This window comes from Mobula birostris, chromosome 5 (assembly GCF_030028105.1).
Source record: "Mobula birostris isolate sMobBir1 chromosome 5, sMobBir1.hap1, whole genome shotgun sequence".
NCBI lineage: Eukaryota > Metazoa > Chordata > Chondrichthyes > Myliobatiformes > Myliobatidae > Mobula > Mobula birostris.
The window spans coordinates 205,985,508-206,007,605 of record NC_092374.1 but is presented as its reverse complement, the minus strand read 5'-3'; the positions used below and the strand labels follow the sequence as shown (position 1 = coordinate 206,007,605).

The window sequence follows — 22,098 nt, the reverse complement described above, 5'->3', positions numbered from 1 at the left end:
GCTTCTTGAGCCAAAACCGGTAAACTATACCATGAAGCAACGGTAAGTCCAGCCTTGTTGGTCCGACAATAACTTCATCACTATTCTAATTATTGGTTTGCTTTCTCTCTTTGCAAAACACACTAAGTGCCTCTATTACCGCGGGCGCTAGCAAACGGCTTATGCAAAGGCGAGAAAAATGGCCTCTCAAAACAAGGGATAGGCTATAAAAAATCCTTTGTGGCCACTGTAAGGTGACCATACACAAGTTATAGAAGCAGTCATTTCTGTAATTTAAAAAAGAACAAAAGAATGCTACAGGGCAAACCAACCAAACCTCTTCCTCACGCACACACTAACTCACTCTCACTCTCCTGAACAGCACGCAGAGTTGGACTGGAGTTTGTATGTGTTTATCCAGCTTCCCCATTACATTCAGTCCCGGCTGTTCCACTTGAACCACTCCTGTGGCAGTGAGTTCCGCATTCCCTTCACTACATTTCAAGCAGAGATACGTTCTGTACCCACACCCAATCCAATCCACCACTAATCTTAAATTTCGGCATCTGATCCTCCCTGACATGATATCCCTATAAAAATTGGACAGCCTGTCCAGTCTTTCCCATCAGTTCCATCCTCTCAGTTATGGGATAATTATCAGAAACATTCCTTGTACTTTCTCCCGGGTTCTGTGTCCCTTGTTGCAGTATCCCCTTTCTCCGTGTGTGAGCTGAGAAGTGGGAAATTTCAATAACTTGGCTCAAATTCCTGCTGTCAGGATGTACACAGTCAGTGAATTGAGATCTGTGTTTTATTTATTTCAGGAGGAAGCTCGTCGGAAGAGGAGGTAGGACATGGTCTTTACTGAAACACAGTTGGATTTGTAAAATAGTTCAAATATCACTGATGCTCAGTTTATAACCAGCTGTGTAATATTTACAGGACTAGTGATGATGGCTATGTGCTGTCAGTGACACATGGCACCCTACCTGTCGAAAAATTCGATCAGCCCTTTTTGTTGAACACAACGTTGAGAGAAATATCTGATACAATTAAGCGAGGTAAACATTTACAGTTTCCTTTCTCCATGTTTGTGAACAATTTTAAGCAATACTTACTCGCAAAGACTGTCTGTAACTCTGGGTGAAGGCATCACTGTCACATGGTCAGGGGGAGATAGAAACATAGAAACATAGAAAATAGGTGCAGGAGTAGGCCATTCGGCCCTTTGAGCCTGCACCGCCATTTATTATGATCATGGCTGATCATCCAACTCAGAACCCCGCCCCAGCCTTCCCTCCATACCCCCTGATCCCCGTAGCCACAAGGGCCATATCTAACTCCCTCTTAAATATAGCCAATGAACTGGCCTCAACTGCTTCCTGTGGCAGAGAATTCCACAGATTCATCACTCTCTGTGTGAAGAAGTTTTTCCTAATCTCGGTCCTAAAAGGCTTCCCCTTTAACCTCAAACTGTGACCCCTTGTTCTGGACTTCCCCAACATCGGGAACAATCTTCCTGCATCTAGCCTGTCCAATCCCTTTAGGATTTTATACGTTTGAATCAGATCCCCCCTCAATCTTCTAAATTCCAACGAGTACAAGCCCAGTTCATCCAGTCTTTCTTCATATGAAAGTCCTGCCATCCCAGGAATCAATCTGGTGAACCTTCTTTGTACTCCCTCTATGGCAAGGATGGCTTTCCTCAGATTAGGGGACCAAAACTGCACACAATACTCCAGGTGTGGTCTCACCAAGGCCTTGAACAACTGCAGTAGTACCTCCCTGCTCCTGTACTCGAATCCTCTCGCTATAAATGCCAGCATACCATTTGCCTTTTTCACCGCCTGCTGTACCTGCATGACCACTTTCAATGACTGGTGTATAATGACACCCAGGTCTCGTTGCACCTCCCCTTTTCCTAATTGGCCACCATTCAGATAATAATCTGTTTTCCTATTTTTGCCACCAAAGTGGATAACTTCACATTTATCCACATTAAATTGCATCTGACATGAATTTGCCCACTCACCCAACCTATCCAAGTCACTCTGCATCCTCTTAGCATCCTCCTCACAGCTAACACTGCCACCCAGCTTCGTGTCATCTGCAAACTTGGAGATGCTGCATTTAATTCCCTCATCCAAGTCATTAATATATATTGTAAAGGACTGGGGTCCCAGCACTGAGCCTTGCGGTACCCCACTAGTTACCGCCTACCATTCTGAAAAGGTCCCATTTATTTCCACTCTTTGCTTCCTGTCTGCTAACCAATTCTCCATCCACATCAATACCTTACCCCCAATATCGTGTGCTTTAAGTTTGCACACTAATCTCCTGTGTGGGACCTTGTCAAAAGCCTTTTGAAAATCCAAATTTACCACATCCACTGGTTCTCCCCTATCCACTCTACTAGTTACATCCCCAAAAAATTCTATGAGATTCGTCAGACATGATTTTCCTTTCACAAATCCATGCTGACTTTGTCCGATGATTTCACTGCTTTCCAAATGTGCTGTTATCACATCTTTGATAACTGACTCCAGCAGTTTCCCCACCACCGACGTTAGGCTAACCGGTCTATAATTCCCCGGTTTCTCTCTCCCTCCTTTTTTAAAAAGTGGGGTTACATTAGCCACCCTCCAATTCTCAGGAACTAGTCCAGAATCTAACCAGTTTTGAAAAATTATCACTAATGCATCCACTATTTCTTGGGCTACTTCCTTAAGCACTCTAGGATGCAGACCATCTGGCCCTGGGGATTTATCTGCCTTCAATCCCTTCAATTTACCTAACACCACTTCCCTACTAACATGTATTTCGCTCAGTTCCTCCATCTCACTGGACCCTCTGTCCCCTACTATTTCTGGAAGATTATTTATGTCCTCCTTAGTGAAGACAGAACCAAAGTAATTATTCAATTGGTCTGCCATGTCCTTGCTCCTCATAATCAATTCACCTGTTTCTGTCTGTAGGGGACCTACATTTGTCTTTACCAGTCTTTTCCTTTTTACATATCTATAAAAGCTTTTACAGTCAGTTTTTATGTTCCCTGCCAGTTTTCTCTCATAATCTTTTTTCCCCTTCCTAATTAAGCCCTTTGTCCTCCTCTGCTGAACTCTGAATTTCTCCCAGTCCTCAGGTGAGCCACTTCCTCTGGCTAATTTGTATGCTTCTTCTTTGGAATCGATACTATCCCTAATTTCTCTTGTCAGCCACGGGTGCACTACCTTCCTTGATTTATTCTTTTGCCAAACTGGGATGAACAATTGTTGTAGTTCATCCATGCAACCTTTAAATGCTTGCCAATGCATATCCACCGTCAATTCTTTAAGTGTCATTTGCCAGTCTATCTTAGCTAATTCACGTCTCATACCTTCAAAGTCACCCCTCTTTAAGTTCAGAACCTTTGTTTCTGAATTAACTATGTCACTCTCCATCTTAATGAAGAATTCCACCATATTGTGGTCACTCTTACCCAAGGGGCCTCTCACGACAAGATTGCTAATTAACCCTTCCTCATTGCTCAAAACCCAGTCCAGAATACCCTGCTCTCTAGTTGGTTCCTCGACATGTCCGACCCCTGAACACACCAGCACTGGGACACACTACACCCAATACACGGGACTGTTAGATTATCCACTGTATCCTGAACCAACTCACACTGTACAAACACGCCAAGACATTACCAGGTAATAAAAGCTGGTATCTGTCCTGTGAGTGGGATTGTCATGAAAATACATACGAGTCCTTCAGAGAAGGAAATCTGTTTCACTCAGCCTGTCTGACCTGTCCGTGACTGCAGACTCTGACTGACTCACGTCAGCCCCCTGCTGGACTCGCAACTCTCACTATTATCAAACCCCCACATTGAAGCATTGTCAGACTGAGCCCGGACCCACCTCCCAGCATTGACCTCGGTCAAGATTTCATCTTGGGAGAAGCTCACACATCATTCCCAGCCTGGCAAAACTCCCTCACATACATACACAGAAGAATCGGCAGATCATTCCCCCTCTCCACCTCCATCTGCCTTCTCCCTCACCTGGACTCACCTCTCAACCGACAACTCTTGCTCATCCCCCTCTCCTATTTCTTATTCTGCATCTTATTCTTATTCTCCATTATGTTGCCTTCCTTTCCAGTCCGGGTGAATGGTCTCAGCCTGAAGTGTCAACTCTTTCATTTCCCTCCGTAAACCGTGCGTGACTCCAGTTCCTCTGGCATTTTGTGTGTGTGACCGGCAAGATTCCGGTTGTGAATCAACCCAGTGACTGAGATTCCAGAGCCACCAGGATAGAGAGTTCCAAAGATTCACACCCCTCTGCACGAAGAAAGTTCTCCTCTTCTCAATGCGAATTGACATTTCCCTTATTCAGAGTCTGTGAGCTCTGGTTCCAGACTCATCGGCCAAGGGAAACATTCTCCCTGCATCCAGCCTGTTGAGCCTTGTTAGAAGTTTATAACTTTCCATGGAATTCATCAACACAGCCAGGCTCCAGGGAGAGATTCCTCGGGAAGATGATCTGGGAATGGGTTTCGCCGATGTTTATTCACAGGGATTTCAACACACATTTGTGGCCAGTAAACGGTGAATATTCTGTGGTTGTTCACTGAGGCTCCAGTTACAGCTTTAGTTCACTTTATTTCTCCTCTCCCCACAAATCTGACTGCACTGAGATTTGATCATTTCAGAAGCCGGCACCTCCCTACACTGAATCCACAGGGTTTCTGCGGTTGTCAGATCCTCGTTCCCTCCCCTCGGGTGGCTCTTTTATCGAGTTGAGAAACAGGACATTCAGTGAAAAGCTGCAGTACCAAAGGCAGCAACACCCCCACATCCTCTGTCGATATCTCATTCGAATCATTGAGATATAAACAGGGAGTCAGGCCCTTCGGCCCATCTTGTCCATACTATAATTATAAATAATGAGAAGTATAAATAACATTATAAATAATCAAAAATGTTTCAATGATCCTGTAGTAATCTAGATAAACACCTCCACTGTTCACTATATGACCAATTTTGCCATCATCTACAAACTTACAAACCATGCCATCTATATTTTCTTCCAAATCGTAGTACCAATGAACAGTGGACCCTGAACCAATCCACACGTGCACGACTGGTCACAGTGCTCCAGTCTGGACAGCAGCTCTCCACCACCACCCTCTGTCTCCTGCCCCCAGGCAATTTTACATCCAATTGGATAGCTCACCCTGGATCCCAAGTGATCAAACCTTCTCTTCGAGCCTTTCTCATGGAAGCTTGTCAAAGTCCCTGCTAAAGTTCATGTGGACAATGTCTATCACCCTATTCTCAGCAGTCCTTTCTGTCACCTCAGCAAAAAAAATAGTTAAGTTTATGAGTCACTATTTCCCAGGCATAAAACAGAGTTGACTATCCTGAGTCAGTCCCTGCCTTTCCAAATGCTGGTAAATCTGTCTCTCAGTCTCCATTCCAGTAATTGCCCCACCACTGATGTTAGACTCAGCGGCCTGGAGTTCCCTGGCTTGACCTTCCAGTCCCTCTTAACTCAAGACAACACCTGAGCCACCCTCCTGACTTCCAGCAGCTCACCTGTGGTGAAATGTGAAGCAAATATATCTGCCAGGGCCCTGAATTTGTTCCCTGGTCTTAAGGTACTCAGACAGAGTAGATCATGGTCTGGGGCTCATTCACCTCTGATACTTCCAGCACCTTCACTTTTGCACTGTGATATGTTCCAAGACGCTACTGTTCATGTTCCTTAATTCCTTAGTTTACATGCTCTCTCCCATCTCCTTTTCTCGATGACCACATTGATCCTGAGGGTGACCTGTTCGAGTCAGGTTGTCATACATTTGTCCCAATGTCCATGCTGTCTGTGTTGCCCAGTGAGCTGGTGCAATCTGCTTACGTTTGGTCCAGAGCCCCATAAAACTCTTCAATCCATGTACTACCTACTGTAGATTCCTTTAAATGTTGCTTATTTCTAGTAGGGCATTCCAAATATGCACCACCCTTTGTGTGAAGAAAATATTTCTGAAGTCCCTTTTAAATCCATCGGCTCTGATCTTAAACCTTTGCACTCTTGTTCCTCACACACCCTCTCTGGGGAAAATCCCTAATTTGGAAGGGGTTGGGGACCAGAGTGATAGGACTGAGGATGGGGCAGTTGATATACAAGTTGATGCATTGTGTAGTGGGACGGTGAGGAAGAACAGACAGATGATGGGACTGAAATGCAGTCGGTGGGATGAGTTGCAGTCAACAGGGGGCAAAATCTAAAAGAGTGACCAATACAGGACTGAAGGTGCTATATTTGAATGCACGAGGTGCACAGAATAAGGTAGCTGATCTTGTAGCACAATTAGAGACCGGTAGGTATGACATCGTGGGCATCACTGAATAGTGGCTGAAAGAAGATCATAGTTGGGAGCACAGAGCAGATCTGGAAAGGCTGTTTCCCCTGGTGGGTGAGTCCAGGACAAGAGGCCACAGTCTTAGAATTACAGGGTACCCATTTGAAACAGAGAAGAGGAAAAATTTTTTTAGCCAGAGGGTTGTGTATTTATGGAATTCGTTGCTACATACAGCTGTGGAGGCCTGATCATTGAGGGTGTTTAAGGAGGAGATTGGTAGGTATCTGATTAGTCAGGCTATCAAGGGATATGAGGAAAAAGCCGGAAATTGGAACTAGATGGGAGAATAATTTAGCTCATGGTGGAGTGGCGGAGCAGACTCGATGGGCCGAATATCCTACTTCTGCCCCATTGTCTTGTGATCTTAACATTCAAGGATACTCAGGGTATCGAAGGGACCAGCAGGTAGGCAGAGTGGGTGCATTGGCTCTGTTGGTAAAAATTGAAATCAAATCCTCAGAAAGAGCTGATACAGGATTGGAAGGTTTAGATTCTTGTGGGAAGAGCTAAGAGCCTGCAAAGGTGAAGACACCCTGTTGGGAGTTAGATGCATTCTTCTGAACAGTAGCCAGGACATGGGATATACGTTACAATGGGAGATAGAAAATGCATGTAATAAGGGCACTGTTCCGATAACTATGGGGAATTGCAATATGCAGGTGGGTTGGGAAAATCTGGTTGAGCTGAAGCCTGAGAAATGGAATTTGTAGGGTGGCTTTTTAGAGCAGCTTGTGCATGAGCATACAAGGAGATCGGGGTTCTGGACTGAGTGTTGTATAATGAACCGAATTTGATTAGGGAGTTTAAGGTGAAGGAACCCAGAGTAGATAGTGATCATAACATGGGAGAATTCACCCTGCAGATGAACAGGGAGGAGATACAGTCAGATCTATCAGCATGACAGTGGAGTAACGGGAATTACAGAGGCATGAGACAGTAAATGGCCAAAGCTGATTGGAAGGAGACACGATCAGGGATGATTCAAAGGTCAAAGTAATTTTATTGTGGAAATACAATTGTGCTAAAAATGGCAAATGCAATGTTGGCATTCATTTCAAAGGAATTCGAATATAAAAACAATGAGATAATGCTGAGTCTTTATAAGTCACACGTCAAGCTGCACTTGGAGTACTATCCACAGTTTTGACCCGATATCTCAGAAAGGATGTGTCGTCATTGGAGAGAGTCCAGAAGAGGTTCACGAGGATCATTCCAGGAATGAAGGGGTTAACATATAAGGAATGTTTGACAGCTTTGTGTCTGTACTCACTGGAATTTAGAAGAGTGCGGGGAGATATCATGAAACCTACTGAATATTGAAAGAACCAGATAAAGTGGAGGTCGAGAGGATGTTTCCTATAGTGTGGGTGTCCAGAACTAGAGGCACAGACTCAACATTGAGGGGAGACCCATTACAACAGAGTAAGGAGGAATTTATTTAACCAGAAAGTAGTGAATCTGTTCAATGCTCTGCCAAAGACAGCTGTGGAGACCAAGACCGTAGGTATATTTAAAGTGCAAACTGATAGTTTTCTGATTGGTCAGTTTATGGACAGAAGGCAGATATAGTGGGTTTGAGTGGAATCTGGGATAAGCCATGATGGAATACTCAATGGGCTGAATGGCCTAATTCTGCTCCTATATCTTATGGTCCTATGGTCTATTCATTACTCATTATCTTCCATACCCATGTCTCCAGGAAACACACTGAGGGCCTCTCCCATCTCCTGTGGCTCCAGGTGCAGTGGCACGGTAGCGTAGTGGTTAGCACAACGCTTCACAGTACAGGTGACAAGGGTTCAATTCCCACCACTGCCTGCACGGAGTTTGTACGTTCTCCCTGGACTGTGTGGGTTTCCTCCGTGTGCTCGGGTTTCCTCCCACAGTCCAGAGATGTACCGGTTGGTAGGTCATTGTAAATTGTCCCATGATGCGTCTAGGATTAAATCAGGGGATTGCTGGGTGGTGTAGTTCGAAGGGCTGGAAGGGCCGATTCCCCTCTGTATCTCAATAAATTTATCATTAATGATGGAAACCCTGCATCAGGACAGAGAGTGGAGTGTGTGGGTGATCAGGGGCTGTGAGGGGAGTGGGTTTGTGGGAAGGGGGACAAAGATCCCTTATAAATCATTCCCCTCTCACATTAAATCTACACCCTCCAGTTTTGGACACCTTATTCTGGGAAAAAAATGGCACCTTACCTTTGCCCCCTCATGATTTTATATACCTTGACAAGGGGTCACCCCTAAACTCCAGGGAAATAGCCCCAGTTTATACAGTCTCTCATTTTAAACCAAGCCCTCCAGTCCTGGTAACATCCTCCTGAAGCTTCCTGTCCAGTGTAATGACATCCATCCCACAGTCCGGGAACCAGGAATGCACATAGTACTCCGAGTGTGGTCTACCATCGATGTCAACAGCCTTGGTGAAGTTCATGTGGACAATGTCAATCACCCTGTCCTGGTTAATCCCCTCTGTCACCTCTTCAAGAACCTCAGTCAAATTTGTGAGATGTGATTTTGCGAGCACAATGTCGTCCTCACCTTTCCAAATGCTGCTCTATCCCATCTCTCAGAAACTTTCCAACCACTGATGTTAGGCTCAGTGTCCTGGAGTTCCCTGGAGTCATCTGCCAGCCCTATTAATGAAATGCACAACCTCAGCCGCTTTCCAATCATCTGGGACATCAGCTGTGGCTAAACGTGAAGCAAATAAATATGCCAGGGTCCCTGTAATTTCATCCCCTATCCTAATGAGTGTCTGAGGGGGTTGGGGTGACAGAAAGAGGCAAAGAGACCCTCACAACCCAACTTCATCCGCCAACACTTTCGAGTTGCCCCGAAACACACAGTTCACCCACAGGCTTTCCACCCCTCCCCCACCTGGTTCTGGTTCCATCTGTCATTCATCTCTCCCCCAATGGTTCCCATTATCAGCTCACACTCCCCACCCTCCCCCAAAACTTCACACCATCTCCCACTCACCGTTTTGTCTCTGTGTCTGTCTTTGTCTATCATTCACTTCTCAATGTCTCCCAACTCCAGCTCACATCCTCACCCCGCCCTACCTGGGGCAACCTGCTCGTCATCCTTCACCCCTCCTCAGTCCACAGTCCCCTCAGACTCGTCTCATCATCCATCACCCCTCCTCAGTCCACAGTCCCCTCAGACTCGTCTCATCATCCTTCACCCCTCCTCAGTCCACAATCCCCTCAGACTCGTCTCATCAACCTTCACCCCTCCTCAGTCCACAGTCACCTCAGACTCGTCTCATCATCCTTCACCCCTCCTCAGTCCACAGTCACCTCAGACTCGTCTCATCATCCTTCACCCCTCCTCAGTCCACAGTCACCTCAGACTCGTCTCATCATCCTTCACCCCTCCTCAGTACACAGTCACCTCAGACTCGTCTCATCATCCTTCACCCCTCCTCAGTCCACAGTCCCCTCAGACTCGTCTCATCATCCTTAACCCCTCCTCAGTCCACAGTCACCTCAGACTCGTCTCATCATCCATCACCCCTCCTCAGTCCACAGTCCCCTCAGACTCATCTCATCATCCTTCATCCCTCCTCAGTCCACAGTCACCTCAGACTCGTCTCATCATCCTTCACCCTTCCTCAGTCCACAGTCCCCTCAGACTCATCTCATCATCCTTCATCCCTCCTCAGTCCACAGTCACCTCAGACTCGTCTCGTCATCCTTCACCCCTCCTCAGTCCACAGTCACCTCAGACTCATCTCGTCATCCTTCACCCCTCCTCAGTCCACAGTCACCTAAGACTCCTCTCATCATCCTTCACCCCTCCTCAGTCCACAGCCACCTCAGACTCGTCTCATCATCCTTCACCCCTCCTCAGTCCACAGTCACCTCAGACTCGTCTCATCATCCTTCACCCCTCCTCAGTCCGCAGTCACCTCAGACTCGTCTCATCATCCTTCACCCCTCCTCAGTACACAGTCACCTCAGACTCGTCTCATCATCCTTCACCCCTCCTCAGTCCACAGTCCCCTCAGACTCGTCTCATCATCCATCACCCCTCCTCAGTCCACTGTCACCTCAGACTCGTCTCGTCATCCTTCACCCCTCCTCAGTCCACAGTCACCTCAGACTCGTCTCATCATCCATCACCCCTCCTCAGTCCACAGTCCCCTCAGACTCATCTCATCATCCTTCATCCCTCCTCAGTCCACAGTCCCCTCAGACTCGTCTCATCATCCTTCACCCCTCCTCAGTCCACAGTCCCCTCAGACTCGTCTCATCATCCTTCACCCCTCCTCAGTCCACAGTCCCCTCAGACTCGTCTCATCATCCTTCACCCCTCCTCAGTCCACAGTCCCCTCAGACTCGTCTCATCATCCATCAGCCCTCCTCAGTCCACAGTCCCCTCAGACTCGTCTCGTCATCCATCACCCCTCCTCAGTCCACAGTCCCCTCAGACTCGTCTCATCATCCATCACCCCTCCTCAGTCCACTGTCACCTCAGACTCGTCTCGTCATCCTTCACCCCTCCTCAGTCCACAGTCACCTCAGACTCGTCTCGTCATCCTTCACCCCTCCTCAGTCCACAGTCACCTCAGACTCGTCTCATCATCTGTCATCCCTCCTCAGTCCACAGTCACCTCAGACTCGTCTCGTCGTCCTTCACCCCTCCTCAGTCCACAGTCACCTCAGACTCGTCTCAACATCCATCACCCCTCCTCAGTCCACAGTCACCTCAGACTCGTCTCATCATCCATCACGCCTCCTCAATCCACAGTCACCTCAGACTCGTCTCGTCATCTTTCACCCCTCCTCAGTCCACAGTCCCCTCAGACTCGTCTCATCATCCTTCACCCCTCCTCAGTCCACAGTCCCCTCAGACTTGTCTCATCATCCTTCACCCCTCCTCAGTCCACAGTCACCTCAGACTCGTCTCATCATCCTTCACCCCTCCTCAGTCCACAGTCACCTCAGACTCGTCTCATCATCCTTCACCCCTCCTCAGTCCAGTCACCTCAGACTCGTCTCATCATCCGTCACCCCTCCTCAGTCCACAGTCCCTTCAGACTCGTCTCATCATCCTTCACCCCTCCTCAGTCCAGTCACCTCAGACTCGTCTCATCATCCTTCACCCCTCCTCAGTCCAGTCACCTCAGACTCGTCTCATCATCGTTCACCCCTCCTCAGTCCACAGTCACCTCAGACTCCTGTCTCATCATCCTTCACCCCTCCTCAGTCCACAGTCACCTCAGACTCGTCTCATCATCCTTCACCCCTCCTCAGTCCACAGTCACGGCAGACTCGTCTCATCATCGTTCACCCCTCCTCAGTCCACAGTCACCTCAGACTCCTGTCCCATCATCCTTCACCCCTCCTCAGCCCACAGTCACCTCAGACTCATCTCATCTTCCTTCACCCCTCCTCAGTCCACAGTCACCTCAGACTCGTCTCATCATCCTTCACCCCTCCTCAGTCCACCGTCACCTCAGACTCGTCTCATCATCCTTCACCCCTCCTCAGTCCACCGTCACCTCAGACTCCTGTCGCATCATCCTTCACCCCTCCTCAGCCCACAGTCACCTCAGACTCGTCTCATCTTCCTTCACCCCTCCTCAGTCCACAGTCACCTCAGACTCGTCTCATCATCCTTCACCCCTCCTCAGTCCACCGTCACCTCAGACTCGTCTCATCATCCTTCACCCCTCCTCAGTCCACAGTCACCTCAGACTCGTCTCATCTTCCTTCACCCCTCCTCAGTCCACAGTCACCTCAGACTCATCTCATCATCCTTCACCCCTCCTCAGTCCACAGTCACGGCAGACTCGTCTCATCATCGTTCACCCCTCCTCAGTCCACAGTCACCTCAGACTCCTGTCGCATCATCCTTCACCCCTCCTCAGCCCACAGTCACCTCAGACTCGTCTCATCTTCCTTCACCCCTCCTCAGTCCACAGTCACCTCAGACTCGTCTCATCATCCTTCACCCCTCCTCAGTCCACCGTCACCTCAGACTCGTCTCATCATCCTTCACCCCTCCTCAGTCCACCGTCACCTCAGACTCCTGTTGCATCATCATTCACCCCTCCTCAGTCCACAGTCACCTCAGACTCGTCTCATCATCCTTCAACCCTCCTCAGTCCACAGTCACCTCAGACTCGTCTCATCATCCTTCACCCCTCCTCAGTCCACAGTTGCCTCAGACTCGTCTCATCTTCCTTCACCCCTCCTCAGTCCACAGTCACCTCAGACTCATCTCATCATCCTTCACCCCTCCTCAGTCCACAGTCACGGCAGACTCGTCTCATCATCATTCACCCCTCCTCAGTCCACAGTCACCTCAGACTCGTCTCATCATCCTTCACCCCTCCTCAGTACACAGTCACCTCAGACTCGTCTCATCATCCTTCACCCCTCCTCAGCCCACAGTCACCTCAGACTCATCTCATCATTCTTCACCCCTCCTCAGTCCACAGTCACCTCAGACTCGTCTCATCATCCTTCACCCCTCCTCAGTCCACAGTCACCTCAGACTCGTCTCATCATCCTTCACCCCTCCTCAGTCCACAGTCACCTCAGACTCGTCTCATCATCGTTCTCCCCTCCTCAGTCCACAGTCACCTCAGACTCCTGTCGCATCATCCTTCACCCTTCCTCAGTCCACAGTCACCTCAGACTCGTCTCATCATCCTTCACCCCTCCTCAGTCCACAGTCACCTCAGACTCGTCTCATCATCCTTCACCCCTCCTCAGTCCACCGTCACCTCAGACTCCTGTCGCATCATCATTCACCCCTCCTCAGTCCACAGTCACCTCAGACTCGTCTTATCATCCTTCACCCCTCCTCAGTCCACAGTCACCTCAGACTCGTCTCATCTTCCTTCACCCCTCCTCAGTCCACAGTCACCTCAGACTCATCTCATCATCCTTCGCCCCTCCTCAGTCCACAGTCACGGCAGACTCGTCTCATCATCGTTCACCCCTCCTCAGTCCACAGTCACCTCAGACTCCTGTCGCATCATCCTTCACCCCTCCTCAGTCCACAGTCACCTCAGACTCGTCTCATCTTCCTTCACCCCTCCTCAGTCCACAGTCACCTCAGACTCATCTCATCATCCTTCACCCCTCCTCAGCCCACAGTCACCTCAGACTCGTCTCATCTTCCTTCACCCCTCCTCAGTCCACAGTCACCTCAGACTCATCTCATCATTCTTCACCCCTCCTCAGTCCACAGTCACCTCAGACTCGTCTCATCATCCTTCACCCCTCCTCAGTCCACAATCACTTCAGACTCGTCTCATCATCCTTCACCCCTCCTCAGTCCACCGTCACCTCAGACTCGTCTCATCTTCCTTCACCCCTCCTCAGTCCACAGTCACCTCTGACTCGTCTCATCATCCTTCACCCCTCCTCAGTCCACAATCACTTCAGACTCGTCTCATCATCCTTCACCCCTCCTCAGTCCACCGTCACCTCAGACTCCTGTCGCATCACTCCCCTTCTCCTCTCTCTCCCGGCCATCACCCTCCCCACTCTCAGTCCTGATTTCGACATGAAACGCCAGCAGTCCCTTTCCTCCACAGGCGCTGCTCGACCCACTGAGTTCCTGCAGCTGATTGTGTGAGTCCTGATTGTTGCGTATATATTTAAGGTGCAGTTAGAAAACTGTTGGAAGATCAAGGAATTAAGGTTTTGGTGAACTGGTACAGAAGAGGAATTAATGCTGGCATGGGTATGTCACTGTCATGTTGAATGAAGGGCCGGTTTCTGTGTTGTACTGTTCTATGTTCTCTGTTCTCTGTTTAGAGGAATGAGAGGAGATCTCAGGGAAACACAAAACCCATCCCAGGCTCAACAGGGAGGATGCACGGAGGAAGTTTCCCTGGTCTGAGGGTTCGAGTGTCAGAGGTTACTGTCTCAGGATGGTGTGAACCCTCAAAGGATAGTGTATATCTGGAACTCTCTGTACCGGAGGACTGTGCGTCTCAGTCATTTAGTCTATTTCATGTCACAGAGTCATCATCGTATCGCTCAGAAATGGGCTCTTCGGCCCATCACCTCTGTGCTGAACTATTTACCATCTACACTCATCCCATTGGTTGGCATTAGGTTTGTCTCCTTCTGTACCGTCCCTATTGAAGTGTCTTTCTGAGTGTCTCTTCAACACAGTGATTGTATCAGATACCGTCACCTCCTCTGGCAGCAAGTTCCAACATCAACCACTCACTGTTCAGTACCCTCACCCCTCAGATCAGACCATATGAGCATCAGACACAGGACCAGAATTAGGCCATTCGGCCCATCATCTGCACCACTATTTCAGCATGCTGACCCAATTTTCCTCTCAGACCCACTCTCCTGCCTTCTCCCCGTATCCTTTGGTGCCCTGACCAATCAAGGGTCTATCAAGCAACACACACAAAGGGCTGGAGGAACTCAGCAGGCCAGGCAGCATCTATGGAAAAGAGTACAGTCATGGTTTTAGGCTGATACCCTTCCGCAGGATCTATCAACCTCTGCCTTAAATATACATAAAGATTTGGCCTCCACAGCAATCTGTGGCAAAGAATTCCACAGATTCACCACTCGTTGGCTGTAGAAATTCCTCCTAATTGCCATTCTAAAAGGACACCCCTCTATTCTGAGGCTGTGTCTTCTGGTGTTAGACTCTCCCACCATAGCAAACATCCTCTCCACATCCACTGTAACCATTCGACAGGTTTCAATGAGACCTCTCATCATTCTTCTGAATTCTAGTGAATACAGACCCAGAGCCATCAAACACTCTTCATATGACAAGCCATTCAATTCTGGAATCATTTTTGTGAAACCCCTTTTGAACACACTCCAGTTTCAGCACATCCTTTCTAAGATATTGAAACTAAACCTGCTCACAGTACTTCAAGTGAGGCCCCACCAGTGCTTTATAAATTTTAACATTACATCCTTTCTTTACAAGGACACCTAAGTCCCTTTGCACCTATGTTTTCTGTATTTTCTCTCGATGAGAATCAGAGAGAGACGGCGTGAGTGGTTTTCTTTATTGGTCAGAATACTGAGTACAGGAGCTGGGACTTCCTGTTACGAATGTACAAGACCTTGGTGCTGCCACGTTTGGAGCAGTGTGTACTGTTCTGGTTACCTTGCTACAGGAGGGATGTCATTCAACTGGAGAGGGTGCAAAACAGATTTACAAGGATGTGACTGGGACTGGAGAGCTTGGGTTTAGAGCAGAGGCAGGACAGGCTGGGACTTTCTCCCTGAAGCCGAGGAGGCTGTGGAGGTGGGTGCAGTTTTAAAATACATCTTGTCAGGTACCTGGATAAGAAAGGTGTGAAGGTAGAATGGGAAAATGCAACTAGGTCTTTAAAGCAAGTTGGGCTGAAGAGCTTCTCTGACCGTCTCTTTAAGTCCCTGCAGCATTCACTTTGTGTGTGTTGTTCGGGGAAATCTCCGTTCTCCATACCGGATGAGAAACCTCGGGAAGTTGCTGGTTGTCCATTCGCTGTGTTTGGGTTAAAATCCCGGGAACGGGTCTCGTCGGCCACTCGACTGAGCCTGAGGCCCAGCGGCCTCTCCCCCGGTCCTGTCCCGGGGCCGCGCTGCCCGAGTCTCCCCCCGATCCCCGGGGACTCTCTAATTCTCTGCTTCTCCCCCCAGTCTCTGTCACCCTGGATGTGGAAACGGCGCATCCGCTGCTCGAGGTGTCTGAGGATCGGAAGAGTGTGAGACGGACCGGGACCCGGAGGGATCTCCCTGACACCGGGAAGAGGTTCACAGTCGGGGCTTGTGTGCTGGGATCGGAGGGATTCACATCGGGGAGACATTACTGGGAGGTGGAGGTGACGGGGAATCGGCTCTGGTATCTGGGAGTCGCCGCAGAGTCTGTGGAGAGGAAGAGATTGTTCACACTGAGTCCGGAGACCGGATTCTGGATCATCGAGCGGATTAATGACGAGATGTGGGTCCACACCTCCCCTGAGTCCCGTCTCCCTGCCGGTTCCATCCCCGGGAGGGTTGGAGTTTATCTCAGTTACCAGTCCGGGACAGTTTCATTTTACAACGCGGAGACCAAGTCCCATCTCCACACCTTCACTGGGAATAAATTCACGGGGAAACTTTATCCTTTCTTCGTGACTGGAAATGTAAACGAGTGGCTGAGAATCTGCTCCGGTTCCGCTCCGGGTCTGTAAACGGGTCGGGTCCGGGACCGGCGTCGGGAGTAAGTCAGTGTAAATATAAATGTGCGGAGAGTGAAATAAACACGATGTGAGAATTATCGATCCATTAATTTTAACTCGTTCACCGCATCCGTCAACGGAACAGAAACACCGCGGATTCAGCAGCAGCCGCGGGCGGCGGGTCCTGAGCTCCCCGGCTCCCCCGGGTGCTAAAGTCCACCCGCACCGGGACAGGTGAAGCGGGACAAGTGGTGGTGGTGCTGACTGGGAGAGGGAGGTCAGGGTGACTCTTGGGGAGACGGGACATGTGATGGTAACAGGCTGGAGAATCTCAGCGTGTCAGGCAGCATCTACAGAGGAAAATGGAAAATTGACGTTTTGGCTCGATGTCCTTCCACTGGACTGAAAGTGAGAGCGGAGGTGACCGTTGTAGGACGGTGGAGGGAAAGCCAGGGTAAGAGCTGGCAGGTGAGGGGGTGATAGACACCTGAGGAAGGGGTGAAGTGAGGAAATGTGACAGAAGCTGGGAGGTGAGAGGTGGCAGTGACAAAGATGATGGGCAGATGGAGAGGGTGGGTGAGGAGGGTAAAATGCCGGAAGCTTTCAGCCGGTCAGTCACAATCCATGGAGTTCGTATTCCGTTGGTTTCAATGAGATTCCGCCCTCGCCCCCCGCCACCCGCCCCACCTTGCAGTCTTCTAAATCCCAGTGAGTTCAGGCCAAAAGCTTCGAAACGCTCACCATATGTTAACAGCTTCATTCCCGGAATCATCCTGGTGAACCTCCTCTGGACTCTCTCCAATGACAACACATCCTTTCTGAGATAAGGGGCCCAATACGTCAACTGCAGCCTGACGAGAGTCTTATAAAGGCTCAACATTACTCATTGTTTTCATATTCTATTCTCCTTGAAATTAATGTTCACATTGCATTTGCATTCTTTACCACAGATTCAGCCTGTAAAATTAACCTTCTGGTAGTTTTGCACGTGGACTCCTAGGTCTGTTTGCGCCTCTGATGTATAAATTTTCTCCCCATTTAGATAATAGTCTGCACCTTTTTTCCTTTTACCAAAATGTTGTATCGTACATTTTCCAACACTGTATTCCACCTGCAGATGCTGGGATCAAAGCAACACCTTCTCCTTCCCACCCTCCCCCAGCTCCTTTATAGGGCCTCTACCCCTTCCCTCTATAGTCCTGACGAAGGGTTCCGGCCCGAAACGTCGACCGATCTTTTCCACGGATGCTGCCTGACCTGCTGAGTTCCTCCAGCGTGTTGTGAGTGTATTCCATCTGCCATTTTTCTGCCATTTGTCTTAAGTCCTGCTGCAATCGCATTGCTTTCTCAGCACTACATACCCCTCCACCTATCTTTGTATCGTCTGTAAATTTTGCCACAAGGCCATTAATTCTATTATCTAAATCGCTGACAATGCGACAAGTAGCGGTCCCAATACTGACCCCTGTTACGAACCCACAGGTTTCGTTTAATGTGGACTGTCACTTTAAGAGCGCCTAAGTGAGGCGGGACTATGACGTCATCACAGGCTGCTGCGAATTTAAACTCATAAACAGAGAGAGAGAGAGAGAGACAGAGAGAGAGAGAGAGACAGACAGAGCTAGAGACAGAGAGGGAGAGACAGACAGACAGACAGAGAGAGAGGGAGACAGAGAGAGAGAGAGAGAGGGCGAGACAGAGAGAGAGAGGGAGAGAGAGACAGAGAGAGAAACAGAGAGAGAGCGAGACAGAGAGAGAGAGAGACAGACAGACAGACAGAGAGAGAGAGAGACTGAGGAAGCCGGTAGCTTCAGCTTGTCACAGCTGGGGCTTGGAACTCTCTTGTGCCCACAAGGGTGGGTTAAACATCGGCACGGAGTGCATAACGAATGTGTGACTGTCACTGTTTGGGGGTATCTTGTGGGACCACTTTCGTAGCCCTTGCCTGGGTCTGTTGTGTGGTAACCACTGGAAGACGATATTCCCGTGACGGGTCACTTTCGGTGATCATTCGGATGTGGATTTGGAACGGCAGGACGGACAGGATCTGCGGGGACTGTTATCTCGTTTTACCATCGTGGAATCTGTGGAATACTTCGTACTTACCTTGTCTCTGCGTTTCACCGTGGATTACAATTATCTCTCTCCCATCATTTATCTCGGGGATTACTGAACTTTCCTACTGTACCATCTCAAGACTCTAAACCTTGTTCCACTAAGCTCAATGGTTCGTGAGTTATATTTACAGGCATATAGACACATAACACTGCTAACTTTTGTTTAACTTAGTTAAGTTACTATATTATAAATAGTTACTGATAAAGATGCAAACACGAGGAAATCTGCAGATGCTGGAATTTCAAGCAACACGCATAAAAGTCGCTGGTGAACGCAGCAGGCCAGGCAGCATCTCTAGGAAGGGGTACAGTCGACGTTTCGGGCCGAGACCCTTCGTCAGGAGCGGTTTTAACATCAAAACCAGACTCAATGTAAAATCTCTTGCTGCTGGTTTGTTTCAAAACGTTACAGTTCGTAACACCCCCGAGGAACACCACAATTCACTGACTGCCAACCAGAAAAAGCCCCTTTTATTCCCAGTCTCTGCCTCCTGCCTGTCAGCCATTCTGCTACTCATGCCAGTATATTTCCAGTAATGCCATCGGATTTTATCTTGTTAGCAGCCTCGTGTGGCATGCCAGAATCAAGTGATTCTTGAAAGATCATAACCAACGCATCTGCTCTCACTTCAGCAACCTCTTTCAGAACTCTGACATGTAGTCCATCTGGCCAAGGGCAGATTCCGATATCCGGGACCTTCACCGATCACAGGGCATCGGCAAGGAGAGAAACACAAACCAGGATTCCGAGGGAAGAGAGAGAGGAAAATGGTTGGCCGGTGAGAATTTTCTTGGGTGTGGAGGTTAGCAGAGACAATTGCATTAATAGTCACGTTAATTATCCAATAACTTCATCTGTTGATAGAATACTAACCTTAACAAACAGTATTTAAAATTATTGTTCAGAAATTGATTTAAATGGATGACTCTACACGGACTGTAGCAGCTGGAGACGCTCATTCCACTCTTTTCAAGGACAATCGGTGGGCAGTAAATGTTGGTGCTGCTGTCGATGCCCACATTCCGTAAACAATGAATTCTTGCCCGTTTTTATACTTTGACAATAAATTTACCCTACAATGGTGCCCCCTGAACTGGTGTGGATGACGTCACTCTCCTCAGCTCTGAACTGATTCCACCAGCTTTCCAGCACTCCAGCATTTATTTATTATTTGTATCTCTGACTGGACGCCTGTGACTAGTGATGTGGCCCAGGGATCGGTGCTGGGTCCATTGTTGTTCGTCTTCAATATCAACGATCTGGATGATAGTGTGGCAACCAGAGTCATCAGATCGGGGCACAGTGGACAGCGAGGAAGAATATCAAAGCTTACAGCGAGATCTGGTCCAGCTGGAAAAAATAGACTGAAAACGGCAGATGGAATTTAATGGAAACAAGTGAGGTGTTGCACAGGCACCACACACAAAATGCTGGAGGAACTCAGCAGGCCCGACACGTCGACTGTACTCTTTTCCATAGATGCTGCCTGGCCTGCTGAGTCCCTCCAGCATTTTGTGTGTGTCACTAGGACTTACAGGGTGAATGTTAGTGCACTGAGGAGTGTCGTATAACAGAGGTATCTGGGAGTACAGATCCAGAATTCCCTGAAAGTGGCGTCTCAGGTACAAAGTTTTTAAAGAAAGTGTTTGGCACAGTGTCCTTTTAGAAATCAAAGTACCCTTTGAGTTCTGGAATTGGGATATTATGTTGAATTTGCATAAGATGTTGGTGAGGCTTAATTTGGAGTATTGTGTGCCCTCCTGGTCACCAACATACAGGAAAGATATTAATAATATCGAAAGAGTATAAAGAAAATTTAGAAGGATGTTGCCAAGACGTGAGGACTTAAGTCATAAGGAAAGGTTGAATAGACAGGGACATAATTCCCTGGAGCTCAGGTGAATGAGGAACGATTTGATGGAGGATTATGAGAGGAACGGTATATATCGGGAAAATGGATGCGGGCAGCTATACTGTTTATGGATGGGACCACAACTAGAGTTCATAGGTTAAGGGTGAAGGGTGAAACATGAAAGGGGAAGCTGGAGGGGAACGTGTTTACTGAGAGAGTGGTGCGACTGCTGAACGAGCTCTCTGTGGAAGCGGTTCGATTTCAATACCTGAGTTTGGGTAAGTTCATGCATGGGAAGGGTATGGTGGACTATTATCCAGGTGCGGGTCGGTGAGACTCGGCAGAATACCAGCTCAACACGGACTAGATGGGCCGAAAGATCTGTTTCTCTGCTTTTGGTGGTGACATCAGCAGAGACCATGGATCTGCGGCTGGAAAGTCTTGCTTCAGTCTGTGTTGGTAGAGCAGCGTCTGTTGTCTGCTGTAGTGCTCTCTGATTCGATGACTATTTGCAGAAATTGTCCTCTTTTGCGCATTGATTGCTTGCTTTGTCTACGTGTATTTTCCACCAAAATTGGATTGTTTTTACTTATTTCGCTGTGAACGCTGACAAGAAAATGAATTTCAAGTTCGTACATTGTGACGTGCACGCACTTTGATAATAAATTTAATTGGACTTTGCTCCAGCAGAGAGTTGCACTTTGAGCTTGCCCTGTCTGCAGTACCGGTTTCCAGCAGCAGGTGGCGACGCCGCGCCGTGAAACTGCACTGATCTTCAGACCAACACGCACAAAACGCTGGAGGAACTCAGCAGGTCGGGCAGCATCCATGGAAACGAACAGTCAAAGTTTCGGGCCGAGACTCTTCGTCAGGACTGATCTTCAGGCTGCTCCCCATCCCATCCTCACATTGAAAGTGGCACTGTCATAATCTGAACCTTCTCACATCGATCGGCTGGATTAGCCGGATCCTGAATTCAGGGCATTTATAAAGATGAACTACTGTTTTACAAAACAGCAGAACATCAGATCGGACAAATTTCCCAACTTCCACACCCATCTTTACCTTCCACACAGACACGTAATCAGACCTCGCCAATCCCCCATGACTCCACACACAGACACTGATCCTTAAGGAAATATTTCTATCCCCAGTTTTAGTTTTGCTCTGAATGTGATTCTAAAATCCTCCATGACAAACCTTTACAAATCAAAGAAACTGAAGGAGAAGGTGCACTTCCCTGTGCGGCCACCAGGTGGGGGAATTGCCCCAGTTATTCGCTCTCACACTCGGCTTTCACCCAGTCGGGACAGAATGTACCAGCAGATGCTAAGTGCATCTCTGTAAGGTTGGCGTGCAGAATACTTGGTTCATGAGAATAAAACAGTTCCCAGCTTAAATTGCGCTATATTACGGAAGCCCTCCAGTCACGGTAACACTCTCATGGAGAGGTGACTTTTCCAAATTAGTGATACCTTGAGTCTCTGCACCCTGAGATGCCGATCTGCGCCAAGGAGCTACGGTGAGGTTCGGGCCTTCGTTGGCATTGGAGATGGTCCAGAGAAGGTTCACGAGAATGATCCAGA

General features: G+C 48.5%; 1 protein-coding gene across 1 annotated transcript in view; it reads left to right on the top strand.

The window, feature by feature from the left end:
• The window catches only part of LOC140198486 (butyrophilin subfamily 1 member A1-like), a 48,795-nt gene extending 31,783 nt beyond the window's left edge, over window positions 1-17,012 (top strand). Inside the window, exons 3-5 of the mRNA XM_072259573.1 lie at window positions 804-826; window positions 922-1,040; window positions 16,022-17,012. Of these exons, the coding sequence (XP_072115674.1) occupies window positions 804-826; window positions 922-1,040; window positions 16,022-16,554 (675 nt within the window). The 3' untranslated portion in view covers window positions 16,555-17,012. The remainder of the gene's footprint in view (window positions 1-803; window positions 827-921; window positions 1,041-16,021) is intronic.
• The last annotated feature ends 5,086 nt before the right edge of the window (window positions 17,013-22,098 follow it).